This window comes from Globicephala melas, chromosome 19, assembly GCF_963455315.2.
Source record: "Globicephala melas chromosome 19, mGloMel1.2, whole genome shotgun sequence".
Classification (NCBI taxonomy): domain Eukaryota; kingdom Metazoa; phylum Chordata; class Mammalia; order Artiodactyla; family Delphinidae; genus Globicephala; species Globicephala melas.
Window position 1 is genome coordinate 14,688,633 of NC_083332.1, and position 24,151 is coordinate 14,712,783.

At 38.1% G+C, this 24,151-nt stretch overlaps 1 protein-coding gene across 1 annotated transcript; it reads left to right on the plus strand.

Annotated features, from left to right (window-relative positions):
* Positions 1 to 465: 465 nt before the first annotated feature.
* ZNF585A (zinc finger protein 585A) lies at positions 466 to 23,580 on the plus strand. Its single transcript, XM_030874575.2, has 5 exons — positions 466 to 561; positions 1,958 to 3,366; positions 10,876 to 11,002; positions 14,990 to 15,082; positions 16,353 to 23,580. The coding sequence occupies exons 2-5, from the start codon at positions 3,289 to 3,291 to the stop codon at positions 18,680 to 18,682; spliced, it is 2,628 nt and encodes an 875-aa protein (XP_030730435.1). The 5' UTR covers positions 466 to 561; positions 1,958 to 3,288; the 3' UTR covers positions 18,683 to 23,580.
* Positions 23,581 to 24,151: the final 571 nt, after the last annotated feature.

Below are 24,151 nucleotides of genomic sequence, written 5' to 3' on the forward strand. Positions count from 1 at the left end.
AAGACGTTTGTCCTTCTCCCTTGGTGACATTTTTCTTTCAGGCCCTCCACATTCCTGGTGGTTTCTCCAAGCAGGTAATTGCTCTCCGCGTGGTGCTGATTCCTGAGGGGCAATTTAGGTTTTTCTAAACATAACATGGAGCTCGGGACCCCATCTCCAATACCTTCCTCCTCCCGGAAGCCCACCTAGTCCAGGGCCACACTCCCACATGCTCTGTGGCAACCCCTGCCTCGCTCTAAAAACCCGCAGGAGGCCTCTTCCTTCGCTGTACGGAATGGATACGCTTCCAAGATGGCGGCCCGCACGCAGAAGCACACTGGGTGCAGCCATGTTCTCTGCCCAACAGCGCCTCTCAGGGAAACCGCGCAAGGTCCCTAACAAAGTCTGTTCGCCGTGTTGACTGTTGGCGGAATGTGGCTTCCAGGGTAATTCAGAGCATGCGCAATACCAACAGTCCGTATGGTGCTAGAGGCCCGACTGGAAGCGGAAGTGGCTCTCGGAGGCGTTTTTGCGGCTTGTGTCAGGAGCATCTTCATACGTTAATGCCGAGAGGTCTCTGAGGTGATTTTGGTTGCTCTTAATTAGGAATTCTGTGGGGTCAATGATGGAAGGCTTGTCCGTGGAGTTAGTGATGGTGGTTTGGGGATTCAGTGGTGGGGGGTGGGGTCTGTGGCATCCGTTATTGGGTGTCAGAGAGAGGTCAGTGATGGGGTCCTGGGCAATGGTGAATATCTTTGAGATGAGTGATTGGGATTTGGGGGCCCAGTGATGGGAGTCTGTGGTCAGTGATAGGGCCTGGGGCGTCAGCATGGGGAATCTATGGGGTCTGTGATGAGCTTGCTTTTTAAATACAAGCATTTTCTTTATTGCTCCCATTTCAGTGTTTGGGTTTTTGTTTTTTGAATTTCAGTTAATGTTTTCTTTGACCCATGAATTATTTAGAAGGGCATTCTCTATTTCAAATAATGCCTCTGGGTGACGCTCGAGTGTAAAAATTGCTTATGGCCCAGTTCAGGGTCAGTTTTCATAAATGTCACATCTATTACATAAAAATAATTGTATTCTTTATTAATTGTATTGTATTGTTTCATATAGATTGCATTATATATATTATTTTGTCTGCTTAATTAATTACCGAGAAAGGTAAACTCACACTGGAAAGGTTATTTATCCTCTTGCCCTTCCTTCAACCAGTTTCTGCTTTATATATTTGGAACTATTATTAGGAGCAGTTATGTGTATTTTCAATAATAGATATAACTAAATAACTCAAAAGATATTATAGCAATTTAAGCACCCACCAGCAATTTATAAAAGAGCTCATTTTCCAAAATGCTTTCCAGCATTTAAAAAAAAGTTTTTACAGTTCTGAGGGAAAATTATATCTGATTGGTCTAATGCACTTTCCCGTCAGTAATGTTGGCACCTTTTGGGTTAATTGCCATCTAAATTTACTTTTCTGTGAATTTTCATGTCCTTTGTCTTTTTTTTCCCCTGGGCTTTTATTTGTTTTCCACTTGATTGCTAGATTTTTTTTTTTTTAACAATAAGGATAACCTGTCATCACATATTGAAAATTTTGTGTATATATATCTTCATTTTTATTTTTATTAGGTGTATTTTAACATATAATTAGGAAATATCGAATCAGAAATATTTGGTTTTTCTTTTATAGTTTCTGGGTTTTCTCTCATGTACAATAAGATCACTCTGACTCCAACAGAGTGTTATACAAACGTATACTCCTAAAATTTATTTTAATATTCTTTGAGATTTTTAAAATACATATACTTAAAATATTTACTCATGTTGGAATTCAGTCTAATGTATAGTGTGCAATGGAGATCTAGTTTGTTTTGTTCCAGGTGGAAGGCCAGTTAATGTCAGCAGCATTTATGCAATGAATGTCTTGTGTACACTCAATTGAATGTCACTTTTTTTTTTTTCCGGTACGCAGGCCTCTCACTGCTGTGGCCTCTCCCGTCGCGGAGCACAGGCTCCGGACACGCAGGCTCAGCGGCCACGGCTCACAGGCCCAGCCGCTCCGCGGCATGTGGGATCCTCCCAGACCGGGGCACGATCCCGCGTCCCCTGCATCAGCAGGCGGACTCTCAACCACTGCGCCACCAGGGAAGCCCTGAATGTCACTTTTGTCACATACCTAAATCAGTATTGTCTGTTGTTTTACTTGCTTTGATTATATTGTTTTTTATATTAACTTTTAATATCTAATAGTGCATAGTAATTGCAGATATTTATTGGATGCTTTTTGTATTCCAGGGAAGTGTTGAGTATTTTGTAAGCATCATCTCATTTCATTTTCGTAACTCTATGAGGTAGGCACTTTCATTCTCATTTTTGAAACTGAAGCTAAAAATAACTTATTCATTTTCTCATAGCCAAAAAGTAGCAGAGCTGCAATTCAGATCTTCAGTAATGTCACTCCATATCTCATGTTTTTTTCCCATATTTTACCATGACTAATAACCTATCACAGGTTTTGTTAAACTTCATGTTCTCCACAGCACTGGTTCTCAAAGTATGGTTCCTGGAACAGTAGCATTAGCATCACCTGGGTACTAGTTAGAAATGCACATTCTTGGGCCCTGCTATGATCTTAATGTTTGTTCCCCCCAAATTCATATGTTGAAATTCTAATACCCAAAAGTATGGTATTAGAAGATGGGGCCTTTGGGGGATGATTAGGTCATGAAAGTAGAAACCTGATGAATGGGATTAGTGCTCTTATAAAAGATACCCCACAAAGCTTCATAGCCCCTTCCACCATGTGAAGACACAGCTAGAAGGTGCTGGCTATGAACCAGGAAGAGAGCCTTCATCAAAACGTGATTATGGACTTGATCTTGGACTTCCTAGCTTCCAGAGCTGTGAGCAATAAATTTCTGTTGTTTATAAGCTGCCCAGTCTGTGGTATTTTGTTAGAGCAACCCGAATAGTCTGAGACAGGCCCTACCCTAGACCTACTGAATCAGAAACGGTGGGAGTGTGGGGATTTTTAACTGTATTTTAACAAATCTTCCAGGTGATTCGAATGCACACTCAAGCTTGAGAACCACTGTCCTGTGGTGTCTAGCTCAGGAAACTACACCTTGGAGTTCACTGGAGATGTTTATATGATGACTGACCATGTGGACATTATCTTTCCAGGGAGCCCCTGGGTCAGATCTTCCTCCAGATTCCACCTCACCTCTTCTTAGCAGCTCTGCTTGAGTTTACAGATGTCCACCAAACTTTAGGCTCCTGAGAGAATAAAGGTTGAGACCCAGCATGACCATGCCAGCTAATTGGACCTCTCACCAGAAATCCCTGGGCCTGGCTCCAGAGGAACATGGCAGCTCATGTGAGGTGAGGAGGAGGAATTCCAGGGGGTGGAAATTCATTCTGGGAGTAGTTTGATCTTTACAACAAAGTTTTGTGTAAAGATATCTAAAATTATTCCCAACATTGTTTTTGGTGTTTGTTTTATTTTGTTTACCATATTAACCTTGATGTCTAAACCCATCGATGACAGTAAAAGAACTGAAAATTATGAACATAGATTCAGACATCAAATGTATTAACTACTCACAGCAAAACAATGTTCAAAAATAATCTAGAAAAATAACTTATCTCAATTTAAAATCTAGATGAAAGGGTGGATTTCTAGGAACATACTAAATTTCCCATCAAATCTTTAATTACCATTTACCATGTTTTCACTTGTAGTTGTTAAGATTTTTACTTAAAAAATTCTCCTTTTAATAAAATTAGGATTGCACCTTTGGAGAGATTTGTTTGCATTGATTTTATTCTGCTTTTGGAATGTTAACTTTGTGTATGTGTGCAAATTTTATGTTTAATATTTCTAAATGTTACAGAGTCACTTGAAAAGAATATTTCCAGATATGGACTTTGTTATCAATAAAATATGTAGTTAGGAGGTTTTTACAATGTGGCTTGTTTTTTCCTCTTTATCTCCTGGAGCTGAGAGATATTATTTAAAGTTTCCCACCATGAGTATATTTCTATCTGTATTGCGTATAGTTTCTGTTTATAAATTTTGATGCTATGTAATTTGTTGCAGTGATAGTAATGACATCTCAAGTTCATTTTGGATTGTGTCCTTGTCCTGTTTAATATCTTTTCTTAGAATTCAGCTCTGTCTGATATTAAGATGGAGGCTGTTATTTCCTTTATGTTGGCATATCCAAATATGCCTTTTGCTTATCCTTTTACTGTCAGCCTTTGGAGTCCTTGTGCAATTTCTCTGTACAGCAGTGGAAAGATGCTTTTTATGTTACACTTCTGATGTGGATGTTTCTTTTATGTATCTTTCACTGTATACTCTGTATTTTTTGCTTTTGTTTCTGTGTCAGTCTGGTAATTAGGAGGGTTTAGATTCTTTTTTGTTTGGTTAGTTCTCTTAGTGTCACCCTTATCGCATTAACTTTTTGAACTAAATCTTTTACTCTTTTAGACAATATCTATTAAATTTGTACTGTGAATAATGATAAGAGTTGTATACTACTACTTCAAGGATTCTTTTGTTTGTTGGATATTTTTATTAAACTCTATTTTTGTTTTTTTTTCTATTTTACTTTAAAAGTCCTTATTTCCATTTCATGTTGCTTACTTGTCTTAATCTGCTCTTGCCACTTTTTGTGTTTTCATAGAATGGTTTTATTGCTTTCAGAGAGAACTTCATTTCTGTGCTACTTTTTCTTTCTTTTTTACTTCTTTACTGAGTTCTGCCTTTTTTTTTTTTCAAAAATTCAAATAACCATTTTCTTAACCTGTTTTTTCATTATTTCTTCTTTGGACTCATATCCCTATTTATTTCATTAAGTAGTTGATTGTTTTAGTGAATTCCTTGAATTCATGGTGAATGTGTTTTATTGTGTGGCAATTTATTTCTAGCATGTTCCTTTTAATCTCTCCCTTTTTTTTCCATTCTTTTTGCTTATAGTATCTTTGTACATTAGGAGATTTTTATTGTTATTTTTGAGTAAGGAGATTTTTCCTGGACAGATTGTTTATAAGAACCTCATTTGGTGCGGAGTCAAAGCTACGAATATGACATCTTCTTGATTCCCCATTTAATTCTTGATGACATAGGGTTTAGGGGCCAGGGTTTTGATGTGAGTAGGTTGTGAATATGCAAGTGTATGAAAGAGAAAAATTAGAGTATATGTATTCTTTTCAAGTATATAAGGAACATTTTCAAAGAAATGGCAATGTTCTAAGCCCCGTAAACAGAATCAACACATCACAAAGAAGCAAACTGTAATCTCTGAACATAGTTAAATGAAGAAATAAAAAAGATAGCTTTTGGGCTTCCCTGGTGCTGCAGTGGTTGAGAGTCCGCCTGCTGATGCAGGGGACACGGATTCGTGTCCCAGTCGGGGAAGATGCCACATGCCGCAGAGCGGCTGGGCCTGTGAGCCATGGCCGCTGAGCCTGCGCGTCCGGAGCCTGTGCTCCGCAACAGGAGAGGCCACAACAATGAGAGGCCCGCGTACCGCAAAAAAAAAAAAAAAAAAAGATAGCTTTCAAGCATCAAAATTTTAGACATTAAAAACACAAGTATCTTTAATACTTATCCTTAATACTTTCTCTGTCCTGTCCTTCCTGCATGCTCATTCCCTACCCTGAATTCAGTGACCTGCTCTGTATATTCAACTCCTGAATCATCATCTCCCTACTAGCTCTCTATCCACCTGCCTAGAGTCCATCCTTGTATATGTTTTATCACTTAAATCTTAGTATGTACAAAATATATTATTTATCTTTTTCCCCCAGCCCCCTCCTCTAGTCCTTAAATTCATCTGTGACCTCAGAATCTACAGCAACACAAAACTGATGACTGAGAGTTATCTGAGTCCTTTTTTCTCACCTTCACACTCGGTATCACTTTTACCTCCTTAATAATTAGTATCAATCTCTTCTATAGCCTTACTACAGCCTTACTTTAGATAAGTAAGAAATTTGTATTCTCTCACCTGAATTGTGCAGTGGTTCTCGTGACTTATTTTCTGGTCTTGCCCATTTCAAAATGCTCTGTTACGAGAATAAATAAACTTTCTTCAATATATTTTTTCAACGTTTTATTTATTTTGAAATAATTATAGATTCAAAGAGCATGCAGAATATAGTACGGAGAATTCTCCGATAAATTCCAGTTTATTGTGATGCATGATTCTTTTTATTCATTGCTGGATCCAATTTGGCAATATTTCATTTAGGATGTTTGCATCTAAGTTCTCAAGAGATATTGGTCTGTAGTTTTCTTTTTGGTACTGTCTTTGTAGTGCTTTGGTATCAGCGTAATAATACTGGCCCCAAAAAATTAGTTGGGAAGTGTTTCCTCTTCTTTTAATTTCTGGATGGGATTGTGTAAAAATGAGACTAACTCTTCTTTAGAAGTTTAGTAGAATTCTCTAGTAAAACTGTCTCGGGACTTCCCTGGTGATCCAGTGGTTAAGACTCTGCTTCCACTGCAAGGGGCACGGGTTTGACCCCTAGTTGGGGAGCTAAGATCCTGCATGCTACACGGCGCAGCAAAAAAAAAAAACCAAACTATCTGGGCCTGGAGACTTTTTTTTCCAGGAGCGTTTAAATTATTAATTTAATTTAATGGTTTATGGGATTATCAACTTATGTATTTCATAATGTTGAGTTTTGGTAGTTGTGGTTTTTGAGGAATCGGTGCATTTCTTCTAAGTTGCTGACTCTATTCGCATAGAAGTTTTGTATTCCCTTATTTTTCTTTTAATGGCTGCCATATCTGTAACGATATTCATTCCTGACATTGGTAATTTGTATCTTTTTATCTTTGTCAGTCTGGTTGACTACTAGGTCAGTCAGCAAGATTTATCAATTTTATTGATTTTTTTCAAAATAATTACATTGTGTTTTATTGATTTTTCTCTAGTTTTTTTTATTTTGTTTTCAATTTCCTTGATACCTGTTTTCTATTATTTTCTTCTTTCTGCTTGCTTTGGGTTTATTTTGCTTTTCTTTTTCTAGTTTCTTGAGGTAGGAATTTAGATTATTGACTTGAGACCTTTCCCCTTTCCTTTTTTAAAAAATTGATGTGTACTTGACGTATAACATATTATTTTCAGGTATACAACATTATTCAATATTTGTATATATTGTGAAATTATCACCATGATAAATCTAGTTCTCATTCATCACTACACATAGTTACAAATATTTTCTCTTGTGTTGAGAACCTTCAAGATCTCTCTTAGCAACTTTCAAATATACAATCCAGTATTAACTATAGTTATAGTTACCATGCTGTGCATTACGTCCCTATGACTTATTTTATACCTGGAAGTTTATACTTTTGACCACCTTCACCCATTTTACCCATCACCCGCCCCCTGCTTCTCCAACCACCAGTCTATTCTCTGTATCTATGACTTCAGTTGCTGGTTTTTTTACATTCCACATAAAGTGAGATCATGAGGTATTTGTCCTTCTTTGTCTGACTTATTTCACTTAGCATAATGCCCTCAAGGTCCATCCATGCTGTTGAGAATGGCAAGATTTCCTTCTTTTTTATGGCTGAATAATGTTCCAGTGCATATATAAATACCACATTTTCTTTATCCATTCACCTATCATTGGACACAGGTTGCTTTCATGTCTTGGCCATTGTGGATAATGCTGCAGTGAACGTGGGGGTGTGTATATTTATTCAAGTTAACATTTTCATTTCTTTTGGATAAATACTTAGATATAGAATTGCTGGATCATATGGCAGTTCTATTTTTAATTTTTTGAAGAGCCTCCATAGTATTTTCCATAGTGGTTGCACCAATTGACATTCTTCCAGTAGTGCACAAGGATTCCCTTTTCTCCACATCTTTTCCAGCACTTATTATTTCTTGGGTTTGTGGGATTTTTTTTTGTTGTTGTTACATTCTGACAGGTGTAAGGTGATATCTCATTGTGAATTTGACTTGTATTACCCTGATCGTTAGTGACGTTGAGCACGTTTTCATTATCTGTTGGCAATCTGTATATTTTCTTTGGAAAAATGTCTTATTCAGATTCTCTGCCCATTTTTTACTTGGATCATTTGTTTCCCCTTTTCTATAAATTTCCCTTTCAGCATTCCACAGATTTTGATACATTGTATTTTCACTTTTTTACAGTTCTATGTATTTTCTAGATTTCTTTTGAGGATTTCTCTTTGACTTATAGGTTATTTAGAAGTGTGTTGATTAATTTCCAGGTATTTCCAGACTTTCCAGATAGCTTTTGTTACTGTTTTCTAATATAATTCCTTTGGAGATTTTTCTGTTGTCTTTCTGTTATTGAGTTTTAGTTTGATTCCATTATTTTCAGAGAATATACTTCATATTATTTCATTTCTTTCCAGTTGAGATTTATTTCACAGCCTAGGATATGGTCTGTCTTGGTCATTGTTCTATGGATGCCTGAAAAGAATGTGTATTCTGCTGTTGTTGGTTGGAGTATTCTATAAATATTGATTAGATCCTGTTGTTTGTTTTTCTATATCATTGATAATACCCTGTCTATTATTTCTATAATTTACTGAGTGTGGGCTGTTCAGGTCCCTATAGATCCCTTTTTTAAGTGTTTGACTTCAGGTGGAAATAGCCATTCCTTTAATTATGCATTTCCAGATTAGATTTTTTTAATATGGAAGATCATGTTTTTTAAAAAACATTTTGCTATGAAAAAAATGTAAATGTATTGAAGAGTAAAGAGAATAGTATAAGGAGCCCATGTATCTATTGTACCTATCACTCAGCTTTATTAGTGATCAACATTCTGTCATTCTTATATTGTCTAAAACTACCCTCCTTCCCAGCTGCTAGATTATTTTAAAGTAAATCCCGAAAACCATTTTATCTGTGACTACTTTGATGTATATCTCTAAGAGATGAGAATTCTTTTTTTCTTCCTTTTTGTTTGACATAACCATTAAGCCATTATCACACCTAAAACATAATATCAATAATTCCTAGGTATCATCTGATACCCCGTTATTATTTGAATTTGAAACATGCCATAAATATCTTTTTAATGTTGGTTTGCTTTAATTAAGAGCCAGACACGGTCCACAAGTTGCATTTGGTTAGTATGACTCTGAAGTCTCTTTTAATAAAGATTCTCCTCCATATTTTTTCTGTTGTAATTTATTTTTTGAAGAAACAGGTCATTTTCTGCCTTCTGGATTTAGCTCATGTTTTGGTCTTGATATTGTTCAACATATTCCTCTATACTGCATATTACCTATGAATGATTTGTTGGATCTGGAGGCTTAATGAGATTCAGGTTGTATTTTTCTTTATATTTTGTAAAAGTACTTAATGGGTGGTATGAAATTAATTACTAGATCATGTCAGGAGGCACATAATACATGGTTATCTCTCTTTTTGTGATGTTAAAATTGATGAGTGGATGCCATTGTTACTAGCTGACTCATCCATTTTAAACTTCTTTTCAGCCTTTCACCTGAAACAGTTGAGCAACCCTTAATGATTATTGTCTAAACTCATTATTTCATTAGGAGTTATGAGATGATAGTATTCTAATTCTATCCTAACTTCTTCATTTTTTAGCCAGAAATCATTTTGTAAGGAACTGTTCCTCATCATTTATTTGGTTATTCTGCAATACAGATCTTATACAAAAAAATGTTTAATATAAATCTGACTACCTTAATTACCTTTACTTAAAATGGAAAATTCATACTTGTTCTATGAGCAAACTGTTTTTCCCATAACCACCTTCCTGGCTTGTCATGCAGACTTCTCTTCATTTACATAGAGCTATTTGCTATTCTCCAAACTCATCATGTATTTTCCTATAGCCACACCTTTGCTTGTCTTTTCTGGGAAATGACCTTCCTCACCTCCCCATTCTGTGTTATACTTCTCATCTTCCAACTTAAGTTCCTCAACTAATAATAAACTTACACCCCCATGTGGAATGTATTTTTCCTTTTTGGGGACCTCAGTGTGTTCCACATAGAGATTTACTTTTTGACACTTTAGTGAACTTGTGTCTTCTTTTACTTTTCTTTTAAAACATAGGTCTTGTTTATTTTCCAAGTCTTTTAAGTTGCTAGAAGATTAGAAACATAAATAATTCATATTTGTGTTCCCAGGGCTAGCATAATGGCTGGTCCTAAATTGCTCAGAAATTGTATCACAGGTCATTCATCCAGTTGCTAGAAAGCTACAAGAGAGCCTATTTCAATCTTCAGTTTTGAAAAACGAGTAATTGACTGACCATAGTATAGAACAATAGCAGAAATTCTTTACTGGCTTTCTTTCTTCCATAAAATATTATGTAAAACTAGATATTTAATATACACCCTATATGCAATACCATTTTTTAAAAAGTTCCTGGATTACACAGGTGTATACACTTGTCAAAACTTCAAATGGTACTCTGAGGACTTGTGCATTTCATTGTATGAAAAGCTTACCTAAAAAAGGTAAAAAAATGTTATACTCTACTTAATGATTTGCATTCTGAAGTATTTAAGAGGAAGTGTACTGGCATCTATAGTTTACTTTGAAATGCACAAAAAAGTAATATGGATTGATGGATGGGTAAAAGGATGGGTAAATGTGTGGTAAAACAACTGGAGTAAATTGTTAGGGATAGATTCTAAGTGGTGGTTATATAGGTTTTCACTACACAATTATTTTAAATTTTCTGTATGTTTGTAAAATTTCATAATAAAATGTTAGGGAAATGGGGGGTGAGTTTTTAAACAGAGGAGGTAAATTAATAACAACAAAACCTGAGTTCCATATTCCTAAATATAGTCTCTCCATCCCCCAAAACTAACTATTCATGCTGAACAGGAATGTGCCCTTACAGGGATCAGTGTCCTTCAGGGATGTGGCTGTAGATTTCAGCAGAGAGGAGTGGCAGCAGCTAGACCTTGATCAGAAAAACCTGTACCGGGATGTGATGCTGGAGACCTATAGCCACCTGCTCTCAGTAGGTAAGCACAGTTACCTGAGTGTCTGAAAGAAGGGCCCCACTGAGAGTGTTTTTATTCTCAGTTGCTGAATGCTGTGAGACACCTGACTTATATGATGGTTTTGTCCTTGATTTGTCCAGGATTCTTTATCCCTTTTGGGCACTCTGAATTTTACAGTTGACCCTTGAACAACACAAGGGTTAGTGGTGCAGATCTGGCACAGTTGAAAATTCACATACAACTTTTTTTTTTTTTTTTTTTGCGGTACGCGGGCCTCTCACTGTTGTGGCCTCTCCCGTTGCGGAGCACAGGCTCCGGGCGCGCAGGCTCAGCAGCCATGGCTCACGGGCCCAGCCGCTCCATGGCATGTGGGATCTTCCTGGACCGGGGCATGAACCCGTGTCCCCTGCATCGGCAGGGGGCTCTCAACCACTGTGCCACCAGGGAAGCCCCACATACAACTTTTGACTTGCCAACACTTAACTCCTAATGGTCTACTGTTGACTGAAAGGCTTACCAATAACATAAAGTCAATTAACGTATATTTTGTGTGTTATACGTATTATATACTGTATTCTTACAATAAAGCAAGCTAGAGAAAAGGTTATTAAGAAGATCATAAGGAAGAGAAAATACATTTACTGTACTGTATTTATCAATACTGTAAGTTTATGTCATCTGTTTATAAGGTGAATCGTCTGTCAATGCCTACATCAATATTGTCTTAAATGATACAAAGCACTATAGATGTTATATATATTACAACACTAGACATCAAAAATGAAAAGGTAATGTGAAAAAGAAATTCATATTTATTTATAGGTGTAATGAATGATTCATGTATTGATAATGAAGAAGTAGCAATATGATTGCTTTATGGTAGCCTAGTGTAATTGATATGATGATTTCATGGTAGCCTAGCCTATACAGTAATGAATAAAGTGTTATAAAATTTTTATGGCATACAGTATTATAGTCATATTCATAATGCAGTATTGGAAACATTGTTACATTAAGAAAAAAAACACTTACCTGTGATGATAGGCTGATACCCAGTTTCTCCAATTACAAGAGAGGCATACTGTACAATAATGCACTTCTTGGAAAGCAGAGTTATAAAACAGTAAGAAAACTAACACTTATTAATTTTATATTAAATGGCACTCACCTTATGCCTATGTAAGGATAGGCTGTCCACCTCAATACAAGTCTTGTACATGGTGTTCTACGTGATGAATACTTAGTCAATGATGATGACGATGACACACAAACTCCTCATACAGTCCTTGCCGTACAGTTATTAGATTTTTACAGGAAGACACATGTATATACAACAGATAAGTTTATTAACTGTACAGCATGATGATTCTTTACTCCTTTTTAAGTGAAAGTGGATCATCATAAAGGTCTTCATCCTCGTTGTCTTCACATTGAATGGGCTGAGGAGGAGAAGGAAGAGGAGGAGTTGGTTTTGCTGTCTCAGGGATGGCAGAGGTGGAAGAAGTGGGGGAGGTGGAAGAGGGGAGGCAGGAGATACAGGCACACTCGATGTAACATTATGGAAATACATCATAATTTCTAACTTTTTTGCTTTTTCATTTCTCTAAAAATATTTCTATATTTTTATACCAACTCTTCTTCCACCATTTGCTTTAGTTTCAGTGCCCATATCATAGAAAGGTCCATGTGGTAAAAGAAGTCAAAAGCAGTCTTAAGTAAATCTGAACCCTTCTGCCAGACTGTCTAATGTCAACTTGTTTTCTGGCACTGCTTCTTCATGTTTTCTTTCTAATCATCTGGCATTGGTTTGAAAGCCCTCAGATTCATCAAACCTCTGCTGTGATGTCTATTAGCTCTTAAATTTCTCCAAGATAATCCTCCACACCCTCACCCCCACCTTTTTTGCCTTATTCACAATGTCTTTCTTGATTTCCCTTATTTGCTCTGTTGTAAATCCTATGCAGTCATACACAACATCTGGACACAGCTTTTCTGGCAGGAATTTATTGTTTCAGGCTTGATGGCTTTCATGGCTTTTTCTATAACAACGATGGCATCGTCAGTGGTGTAATCCTTCCAGCCTTTTATGATGTTCTCTCTATCAAGTTTCTCTTCCACAGTGTTGACAATCCTTTCCATAGACTACCATGTGTAATAAGCCTTAATGGTCCTTGTGACCCCCTGATCTAGGGGCTGAATTAAAGATGTTGTGTTTGGGGGCAGGTAGACCATTTCAATGCCTTTGGTGTTGAACTCATGGGGTTCTGGGTGACCAGCGACATTGTCCAATATCAAAAGGCAGTCCCTTACTGGCTGGGTACTTACTGACTCCAGGGACAAAGCATCAATGGAACCAATTCAGAAAGAAAGTTCTTGTTGTTCAGGCCTTCTTGTTTTACAACCAAAAGACTGGCAGCTGGTGTTTATCTTTTCCTTTCAAGGCTTAGGGGTTAGCAGCTTTATAGATAAGGGTTGTCCTAATCATAAACTTGACTGCACTTGCACGAAACAGGGGAGTTAGTTAGGATTTAGTTTCCTGTCCTGGTGCTCGCTTCTCTTCCTTAGTCCTTTGTGGCATTTTTTCCAGAATATGGCACTTTCATCTGCATTAAAAACAAGTTCAGGCAGATATCTTTTTTCTCCTGAATGATTTTCTTTATGGCATCTAGGAACTTATCTGCTGCCTTTCGGTCATCAGAAGCTGCTTCTCTTATCTCTTTTTAAAGTCAAACCTCTTTCTAAAATTATCAAACCATCCTTTACTGGCATTAAATTCTCTAGCTTTAAGCCCTTCACCTTCCTTTTGCTTTAAGTTACCATATAATGACTTTGCTTTTTCTCAAATCATATTAGAATCTATAGATATGCTTTTTAAAAAATATATTTATTTATTTATTTGGCTGTGCCAGGTCTTATTCACAGCATGCAGGATCTTCGTTGTGACATTGCGGGGTCTTTAGTTGCACATGTGAACTCTTAGTTGTGGCATGTGGGATCTAGTTCCCTGCCCAGGGATCGAACCCAGGCCCCCTGCATTGGGAGCGTGGAGTCTTAGCCACTGGATCACCAGCAAAGTCCTGGAATGCTTTTCTTATAACAATCCTGTACCCACATAAAAACTACATTTTTAATACAAGATAAAAAAAAGTGTTTCTTAAAAAGTGCATGGTGGGAATTCCCTGGCAGTCCAATGGTTAGGACTCCACTCTCTCACTGCTCAGGGCCTGGATTCAGTGCTCCCTAGTTGGGGAACTAGGATCCCACAAGACATGCAGTGCAGTCAAAAAAAAAAAAAAAAAAGATGCAGGGTTTTTGTGTCTGCTGGTATATGCTTCATGTATTTCTTTTTTTTTTTACAATGGTTTTTACACTTAATTCATTTATCTTGAAATGGCTGGCAACAACAGCTGCAGACCTCAATCAAGCAATTCAGCTTTTTCTTGTAACGTCATGAATTTTCTCTGTTCTTGGGAGCATTTCCAGCATCGCTAGTGGCACTTAGTATGTTAGTATAGGTCCCGTGATATTATTCAAGGTTTATGGTATTGCAATAAACATGAAACATATGTGAGAACCCAGAGAGATTACTTTTTACTGCTATACACAATTTACTGGAGAGAGGGACTGCTCATGAGGCAATGATTAGGGATTTTAAGTGGATATTTACAGCACTGAGCTCACTGCAATAGCAATAGGAGGTGGCTACAAAATTCATGACATACCTAACTTTTTTAAAACATTTTTTGATATTTCTAGGCTATGAAGTTTGTCTGAGTTTTTTCAAATTGTCACAGATCTCCAAAAGATTTTCCAATATTTTCGGTAAAATCCACTTATAAGTTGGACCCATGTGGTTCAAAGCCCTGTTGTTCAAGGGTTAACTGTACTCTGTTCTCAGAGATACACTGTTACTTTCCTGTAGAACAAAGCCTCATTGAACAAGACTATTGGTTGGGCTCTGTAACACAATTAGCTGGACCCACACCCTTTATCATTTCTCATGAACAGGGTATCAAGTTCCTGAAACAGAGGTTTTCATGTTGGAGCAAGGAAAGGAGCCATGGGCACTGCAGGGTGAGAGCCCACATCAGAGCTGTCCAGGTGAGTGAGTGTGACCCAGACTGATGGGAGACAGGGAAGTAAATCTCAGCCATCTTGAGAAAGACTGGCATCTTTGAAATGCTATTAAGCTGACTCTTCTGGAAGGTTCTGATTTTTTTGTATTATTTGAGGACCCTTGATATCGGCCTTTCAAATAACTAAATGCCTTCTATAAAAATGCCTTTGTCGTTTCTAACTGTCTTCTTCCTTGGCTTTTTGGCGTCTGGATCACATGCCAACCTGCCTCAATGAATATTTTCTTTTTTTCTTGGTTATGCTCCTTTTCTCTAACATTCTTTTTTTCTTTCTGCCTTCCGCATTGTCCAAGATTCATTCTTTATGTATTCAGCTATTCATGGATTTGCTTTCTTTAAAAGTTACTATATGTCACACACTCCCGCTCCTGCTAGTCCTCTTTCATTTCTTTCTTTCTCATTGTGAGATGCTTTGGAACTTTATCTCCAATCATGCTCTCTTCCTTTTTTCTCCATAGTCACTGACTTAAGATTTCTCACTTTCCCATTCCCCATGTCTTTCATCCAACTGATGACTTAGAGGTCACTGTTGCTTAACCTTTAGGAGTACCTTTCTGACTTCCTTCCAAGGTTGATTGAGACTTCACACTGACTGGGGGCTGTCTACCTGGTTGGCTGATTTTTGAAATTGCTTTATTTCTGTACTTCACATGATGAGGTTTGAGTTTAATCATGTCTTCATTCAGGACACACTATCATCATCAGTATGGGTAAGGATTCTCTATTATTTTATTTTTTCAATTTATTCATTATTCCTTCTTTTCCCCATACTCATCTCACTTCCCATCATAGGCAATTGTTTTATATGATAGAAACATATTTTTAAGTTCATATTTAAAGTGACTTGGGGTATGTATTATTAGTTTATATAAATATTATTGTGCTATATATCTTGTTCTTTGCCTTTTTTCACTTCCTGGCACAGTGCATTGAGTTCATAAAGTTTATTTTCTAAATAAACTGAATTGTATCCCAGAATGTTTCCTATCACCACTATCACCAAGTCTTCTCAGCCAATGATCCACCCTCACCGTTTTCACTGTGTTCAACCTGGATGAACCATATGACCCTCTTCTCTTGCCTCTGCTAGCTGCTCTTTGAGCTAAAATCATCTCATTCTCCTTTGAGAAGGAGAGTTTCGGTTTCAAACCTCACAGAGAATTTCTGAAAAACTTCTTTCTACATTGAGAGGAAAGGTGATGCTACAAGTGTCATTTTATTGTATTTTATTCTAGAAGAATTGTGGCAGATTGATGACCAGATAGAGAGCTATCAACAAAGAGAAAAATCTTTAAGAGATGTTGCTTTCATCAAGAAAATATTGACTATAAAGAGGGATTATGAATATAAAGACAGAAAAATAATTCATGTGAGCCAAAACATTCCTTTCCCAAAGAGACCTCATCAGTGTGACTTATATGGAAGTGCTTTAAGCCATAATTTAGATTTACACAGTCATAATAGAAACAGTGGATCAAAGAACATTAATAAGATTACTGAATATGGTAAAATTTCTTCCTGTACTAAACATGAGTGTACTCCAACAGGAGAGAAATTATGGGGCCATAATCAATGTGGAAAAATCCTCAGCTATAAACAAGTACCCTGTCAACATCAGAAAAGTCATACTGGGGCAAAATCTTATGAATGTGCTGAATTTGGAAATATCTTCACCCAGAAGTCACAACTCAAGGTACATCTGAAAGTGCATACAGGAGAAAAACTGTATGTATGTATTGACTGTGGGAAGGCTTTTGTACAGAAGCCAGAATTCATTACACATCAGAGAACTCATACTAGAGAGAAGCCCTATAAGTGCAGTGAATGTGGGAAAGCCTTTTTCCAAGTATCTTCTCTTTTCAGGCATCAGAGAATTCATACTGGAGAAAAACTCTATGAATGCAGTGAATGTGGGAAAGGCTTCTCTTATAACTCAGATCTTAGTATACATCAGAAAATTCATACTGGAGAGAGACACCATGAGTGCAGTGATTGTGGCAAAGCATTCACGCAGAAGTCCACACTCAAGATGCATCAGAAAATTCATACAGGCGAGAGATCCTATATATGTATTGAATGTGGACAGGCCTTCATCCAGAAGACACACTTGATTGCGCACCGAAGAATTCATACTGGAGAAAAACCATATGAATGCAGTAACTGTGGGAAGCCCTTCATTTCCAAGTCACAACTGCAGGTACACCAACGAACTCACACAAGAATGAAACCGTCTATATGCAACGAATATGGGAAGGTTTTCAACAATAGTTCCAACCTCAATACACATAAGAAAGTACAAATGAGAGAGAAATCTTCCATATGTACTGAATGTGGTAAGGCCTTTACGTACAGGTCAGAGTTGATTATACATCAGAGAATTCACACCGGAGAGAAACCTTATGAATGCAGTGATTGTGGAAAAGCCTTCACTCAGAAGTCAGCACTCACAGTGCATCAGAGAATTCATACAGGAGAAAAATCATATATATGCATGAAATGTGGGCTAGCCTTCATCCAGAAGGCACACTTGATTGCCCATCAAATAATTCATACAGGAGAGAAACCTTATAAATGTGGTAATTGTGGGAAATCCTTTACTTCCAAGTCACAACTTCACGTGCATAAACGAATTCACACAGGAGAGAAACCTTATATGTGCACTAAATGTGGGAAGGCATTTACCAACAGGTCAAATCTCATTACACATCAGAAAACTCATACAGGAGAGAAATCCTATATATGTCCTAAATGTGGCAAGGCCTTCACACAAAGGTCAGACTTGATTACACATCAGAGAATTCATACTGGGGAGAAACCTTACGAATGCAATACCTGTGGAAAAGCCTTCACCCAGAAGTCACACCTCAATATACACCAGAAAATTCACACTGGAGAGAGACAATATGAATGCCATGAATGTGGGAAAGCCTTCAACCAGAAATCAATACTCATTGTGCATCAGAAAATTCATACAGGAGAGAAACCCTATGTGTGCACTGAGTGTGGAAGAGCCTTCATCCGGAAGTCAAACTTTATTACTCATCAGAGAATTCATACTGGAGAGAAACCTTATGAATGCAATGATTGTGGGAAATCTTTCACGTCCAAGTCTCAGCTCCTGGTGCATCGACCAATTCACACAGGAGAAAAACCATATGTGTGTGCTATATGTGGGAAAGCCTTTAGTGGCAGGTCAAATCTCAGTAAACATCAGAAAACTCATACCGGAGAAAAGCCCTACATTTGTTCTGAATGTGGAAAGACTTTCAGACAAAAGTCAGAACTGATTATACATCATAGGATTCATACTGGAGAGAAACCTTATGAATGCAGTGACTGTGGTAAATCGTTCACTAAGAAATCACAGCTCCAAGTGCATCAACGAATTCACACAGGAGAGAAGCCTTATGTGTGTGCTGAGTGTGGGAAGGCCTTCACTGACAGATCAAATTTGAACAAACACCAGACAACACACACTGGAGACAAACCCTATAAGTGTGTAGTCTGTGGGAAAGGCTTTGTTCAGAAATCAGTTCTCAGCATGCATCAGAGTATTCACACTTGAGAGAAACATTCTGAGAAAACCTCAGTGAGATCAGATTTTATTTTACATTATGGAATTTGTGCAACAGAAAAATATGCATATTATCGTAACTAGAAATGCTTCATCAGAATGTCATACATTACTATACAGAAGAGGACCTCTGAAAGGACCCTGAATGGGAGGACCCCTTCCCATATTGTCACCAGCCTCAGTAAACCTTGGGGCATTCATACTGAGAAGGAACTTTGTCAGTTTGGTACATTAGAAGAAGCCTTCTCATGAAAACTGTAACCGAACACTGTTAGCAAATTCTGCACTGGAAACATTATGTGAAGTCATGCTAATGATAATCCTGCTTACTGTGGAATAGATAATATGCCAACAAGTTGAATGGTAGAACAGCATAATATATACGATAACGATAAACCCTAAGTTCTGTGAGATGTTTGTTGCAGAACACATTGCCTAACAGAATTTTGTGTGTCATTCTTCTGTTGAATCAAACATGGTCTGTGTATCTAATCCCCCATTGCATATTTTTATCAAGAAAGGGATGCCACAATAAAAAAATTATTTATGTATACAGATATAAACCTCAGAGTGTATGTTGACTCCCCCATTATCCTCTAGCACCATGAATGGTACCCCCCCCCTTATTAGCCACCAGTAGAGTGTTTTCAACTTTCACACAGCACATTGTCTTCTGACCCCTATAATTGCATTATGACTGCCTATTCGTGTTGACTACCATTATCTCCCAGACTTACTGACCCTTAATTAGCCCCCAGTATAGTGTCCTGTGAGCTCCCATTACCTTCAGGAAAGCTTCTGAAGTAAGAATGTTCAGGTCACCTCAGTCAACTCTTCACCTCGGTCTCCCTTTTGCTGTTACAGTTTTATAGTCCTTCCAGCTCATTTGCCTTCCTTAATGACTTGACCTTTATAATGACAATAATGAATCAATAACTCATTAAAACAAACCCCAACATACCTTCACTGTCTCCTCTCTACCCATCTTCATTCCATGCACTCTTCAAGGACCTTCTCCCCCATGTGCCTCAAACGCATCAGGTTAGGTCCTGCCTCAGGGCCTTTGCATTTGCAGTGCCCTCTTCAAAGAGAACAGTTCCTCATTATATCTCTGTGGTTTACTCCATTGTGTCTTTCTTCCAATGGCATATCTTCACAGAGGCCTGCCCTGCCCTCCCCTGCCTGTCTGGCTTAAAATTCCATCATCCTCCCCTTCGTCCTTTATCCTCTCCATAGCACTTATTACCATGATGCCCTGTATATTTCACTTATTTGTCTATGGTTCCCACTCTAGAATGTTTTTCCCCATTTTGTTCATCGTTGTGAGCCTAGACCCATGCCTGACATACAACAGTCCTTCTATGAGTGCACGTTGTGGAGTGTTGACCATGCTCATCCCATGACTTCCCTTTGATCCTTTCTGTATTGCAGCATAAGATACTCCGATGGGGAGAACCAACTTGTCTAAAACACACAAGGCTTTTTCACCCCCAGTCTTTACCTGGGCTGTGCCTCCTTCCTGTTCTAAAAGTTGTAACATCATTGGAAACCTTTTGCTCTGATGCCAGCCCATTTAAAGAAGGGACTGAGGCACAGGAACTCAGTCCCACATAGATGGGACTTGATGCTTGATGTTTCAGGATTCCCTTCAATGGTTCTGAAATACCACAGTCAGCTCCAAAGTGATCACAAAAGAGCCCACTCACTCTGCCCGAGCATGCACAGTCCTGCCTTACCCCAATTGCACCTTGATGGGGCCTTGTCTACCCCGTAACCTGACCTACAGACCTGCTTATCATGCCCTGACAGGTATGCCCAAAGCTAATAATATGGAGAGGCCAAGAGCAGAGAAGGGTTGACCTTCCTTAGAAGTTAGGTGTGCAACCTAAGACTGGGGCAGCAGTGGTGCATGCAGAGGGTCTGATTGAAAGCTCAGCTGCTGGGTGGCCAAATGAACCAGCAAAATGTTTCCTTCAAGTCAGTCCATTGGCAACGCTGAGAGTGGGAAACAGTTGGGTTGTACAGAAATGTTCTCACCTTTGTGAATAGCAGCATGAGGGTTGAGAATGGGGACAGAACCTGGTTAAGGGGACAGGTCTAAGGATTTTCCTGTAATCCCCTCACCCAAATTGGGCAGTGATTAGTGACATATCCCATTACCACACCTTAGATCCATGTCTAATCCATCATTAGCTCCCCTTTATCTCACCCCTTCACAGTATCTGATGAGCCACTGTACACCCTTCTCTATGTTAGAACAGTATCTGGTGACCCACTACCCCCTTTTACCTCATTCAGCACTACTTCTGGGGCTTCACTCAGTGTTTTACGACCCACCATTTTCCCCCAACTTAGGACAGTGTTTGCTGATCCCGCAGGAGAGTGTCTGGAGATCTCTCCATTACCCCCTTCTTAACCTACCCCAGCACAATGTCTGGACACCCTCCATTATCCCCCTTTGACTTTACTCCATCACTGTGTTTGTCACCTCTTATTACAGGAAATAGTGTCTGGAGATCTTCTCATTACCTCTTCCAGTTACCTCCAGCATAATGTGTATTACTTCACCACATTTGTGAAACAGTCTGATAACCTCCATACTCCCTATTTATCCCCACTTTCACCAAATAGTAACTGATGACCGCTTATTACAATCCTCAGAGTAGGAAACCATGATATACCCCACCTAATCCAACTTTTAACATTATCTCCTGATTCTTTCATTACACCTCTATCAGGATGGCTTGTGTTTCCCTCCATTTGTTGTCCATCACAATGATGGTGACCAGTTATCTTCCATTACTCCACCTAACAGTGTTTGTAACCATCCCCAACACAGTATGTGGTGATGCCCCCTATACTCTGAACACTGGTGTGTGCCATTAACCTGCTTCCCTCTCCCCAGATAAGGGCAATGACTGATAAGGCACCATAAACTTCACATTAGCCATCTCTGTAGGACCCCCATTAACAACTGGCACAAAGTCTGTTGGTGCCCATTACCCACTAATACAGTATCTGTGACTCTTCCATTAAATCCTGGTAATATCTGCTCTTTCCCTATTGGCCCTCAGTAACACAGTGTCTACTGATTCCCCATTGCCCACATTGCTTCATGAAGCCACTTAGTGTGGCTACTGCAAGTCCCCCAGTATTGCTTCTCCAAGTCCCCACTGTTTGCCTGGACAGGAACCCTGGGGGATGGAGAAGGTATGAGGATCAGGTCCTAGCCTCATAGACACCCTCCAGGGAATTGTTGGTCTGGAGTAGGCTGGGGAGGCTCTGGGAGACCCAGGAGATCACAAACAGCTTCCCATTTACTACAAGAGGAATGAAACAAGCAGAATAGTGAAAGCTGTCGATGTGGATTCATATCCAGGTGCCAACCCTGATGCCCAGTAACCTCCCCTGAGCCTCAGTTGCCTCACCTGTAAAATAGAGTTATGGAGGATGAATTGACTTAATATGGGTCACTTGAGGGGAGTAGGGCTAGTGGAGACAAATGAGAGGGTCCCTGTTGTTAATGATATTACTAGTTATAAGTTGACACAAGATCAACCTCTGTATGGCTGTACCAAAACCTCACAGAGGGAAATGTATGTTATTTTATTGTAAATTACTTTCAATTATTTCTCTTTTATATTTACTGTAACATAATATTATAGTACTGAGATATTTTTAAATTCAGCTTTATTGGGGTATAATTTACACACAGTAATAGTCACCCTTAAAAGTGTACAGTTCTGACAAATGTGTACAAATGTAATCAACATCACAACCAAGAGAACTGTTCCTTCACTCCCCTAAATTCCCTCCTATCCCTTTTTAATCAATCTCTCTATCCACTCCCATCCCCTCGAAATCACTGATCCGTTTCCTGTTTCTATAGTTTTGCCTTTTTTACATGTCATATAAATGTGTGTGTATACATATATATGTAAAAATGTGTCTCCTTTGGAGTCTGACATCTTGCATTTAGTGTATTTGAGATTCATCCATATGGTTGTATGAGATACAAATGGAAGTATGCTGATGAAAAGACATTCAACATCATTAGTCATCAGGAAAATGCAAATTAAAACCATAATGACATACTACTACACACTTATCAGAATGGCAATAAATAACAGTACAAAAGTTGGCAAGGATGTAAAGCAATAGACACTTGCATGCATTGCTGATGGGAATGATATACAATGGTATCTCCACTCTGGACAAAAGTTTCACAAGTTCTTATAAAGTTAACGATATACTTATCCTATGACCCAGCAATCCCACTCCTAGGTATTTATCCTAGAGAAATGAGAAATTATGTACTCGAATGTTCACAGAAACTGCATTCATAATCACCAAAAAATTAGAAACAACCCAAATGTCCATCAGTGGGTGAATAAACACAATGTAGTATATCTGTACAATGGAATACTACTCAGCCATAAAAAGGGTGATTTATGACACCAGAGAAAGGAATGATTCATTGACACAAGTTACAACGTGGATGAATCTCAAAAGTATTATGTTTTACCGTGTGATAATTTAAATTATGTTTGATAAAAGACTTATTAGAAATTAGATTATAAATATCTATACATAATTAGATTTGTACATTAGTTATAATTTTATACTGCATATCATTATATACTATAATAATGTATATTTGTAATATAGTGCACTGTAATACCATTTATTATTGTATATTCCTTATTACAATAAAAATGTTTATTTTATATGAATGTAATATGTACTGTATGATTATATATTGGAGTATGTAATTTTTTTCTATTTTGTATATCAATCTTTCACATAAAGTTTCAGTTATTTGTATTTTTACATGTTTACATTTAATGTAAAGTTATAACTATAATAAAAGAGGCCATAGGGTCTGAAGAACCTGCAGTTGTAGCTGGTCAACGTTTTTACTATCTGTCAACACGCCCATTCTGGCTGTTCTTAACATGGCTGAAGCCTTGTTTTTCTTTGGGCCTTTGCCTGGCTGTGTTCTCTGAGAGTACTCTGCTTCCCCAGTGTTCATACAGTTTGCTGTCCTCTCCTGTTTGGAGAGTTCACACATACACACACCATTGTATATGAAGTAACACACTTCTTGGGGTCACTTCCTATTTTGTACTATCTTTGTGTTGCAAGTACCACCGTCTGACCTAATATTAAATGTTTCTTTTTTTTGATTTATCATTCCTCCCTCCCCACTGGACCATCACCCTCATTATGTCAGGACTTTGTCTTTCTCCTGCTGTGTCCAAGGCAGCCAGCATGGTTCTAGCACGAAGTAGAAACTCAGTACAAATTTGTTAAATGGATGAATGAATGATAACAATAGCAGTGAGGTTGACCAAGTGCTCCACACAGTGAGCTAAATTTGTGGGGAGGATGGAGGGGGTAGGAGGGTGGGTTGGTTATAGGTCCTCTAATTTGAGATTTAATTCCCCTCCTTATGCCCCG

Bases quoted from the DNA above. Each gene is read 5' to 3' on its own strand.
- ZNF585A (XM_030874575.2), top strand. From the start codon at position 3,289: ATGACCATGCCAGCTAATTGGACCTCTCACCAGAAATCCCTGGGCCTG. The intron at 11,003-14,989 runs GTAAGCACAGTT...TCTCATGAACAG, and splicing joins TAGCCACCTGCTCTCAGTAG to GGTATCAAGTTCCTGAAACA. The intron at 15,083-16,352 runs GTGAGTGAGTGT...ATTTTATTCTAG, and splicing joins CCCACATCAGAGCTGTCCAG to AAGAATTGTGGCAGATTGAT.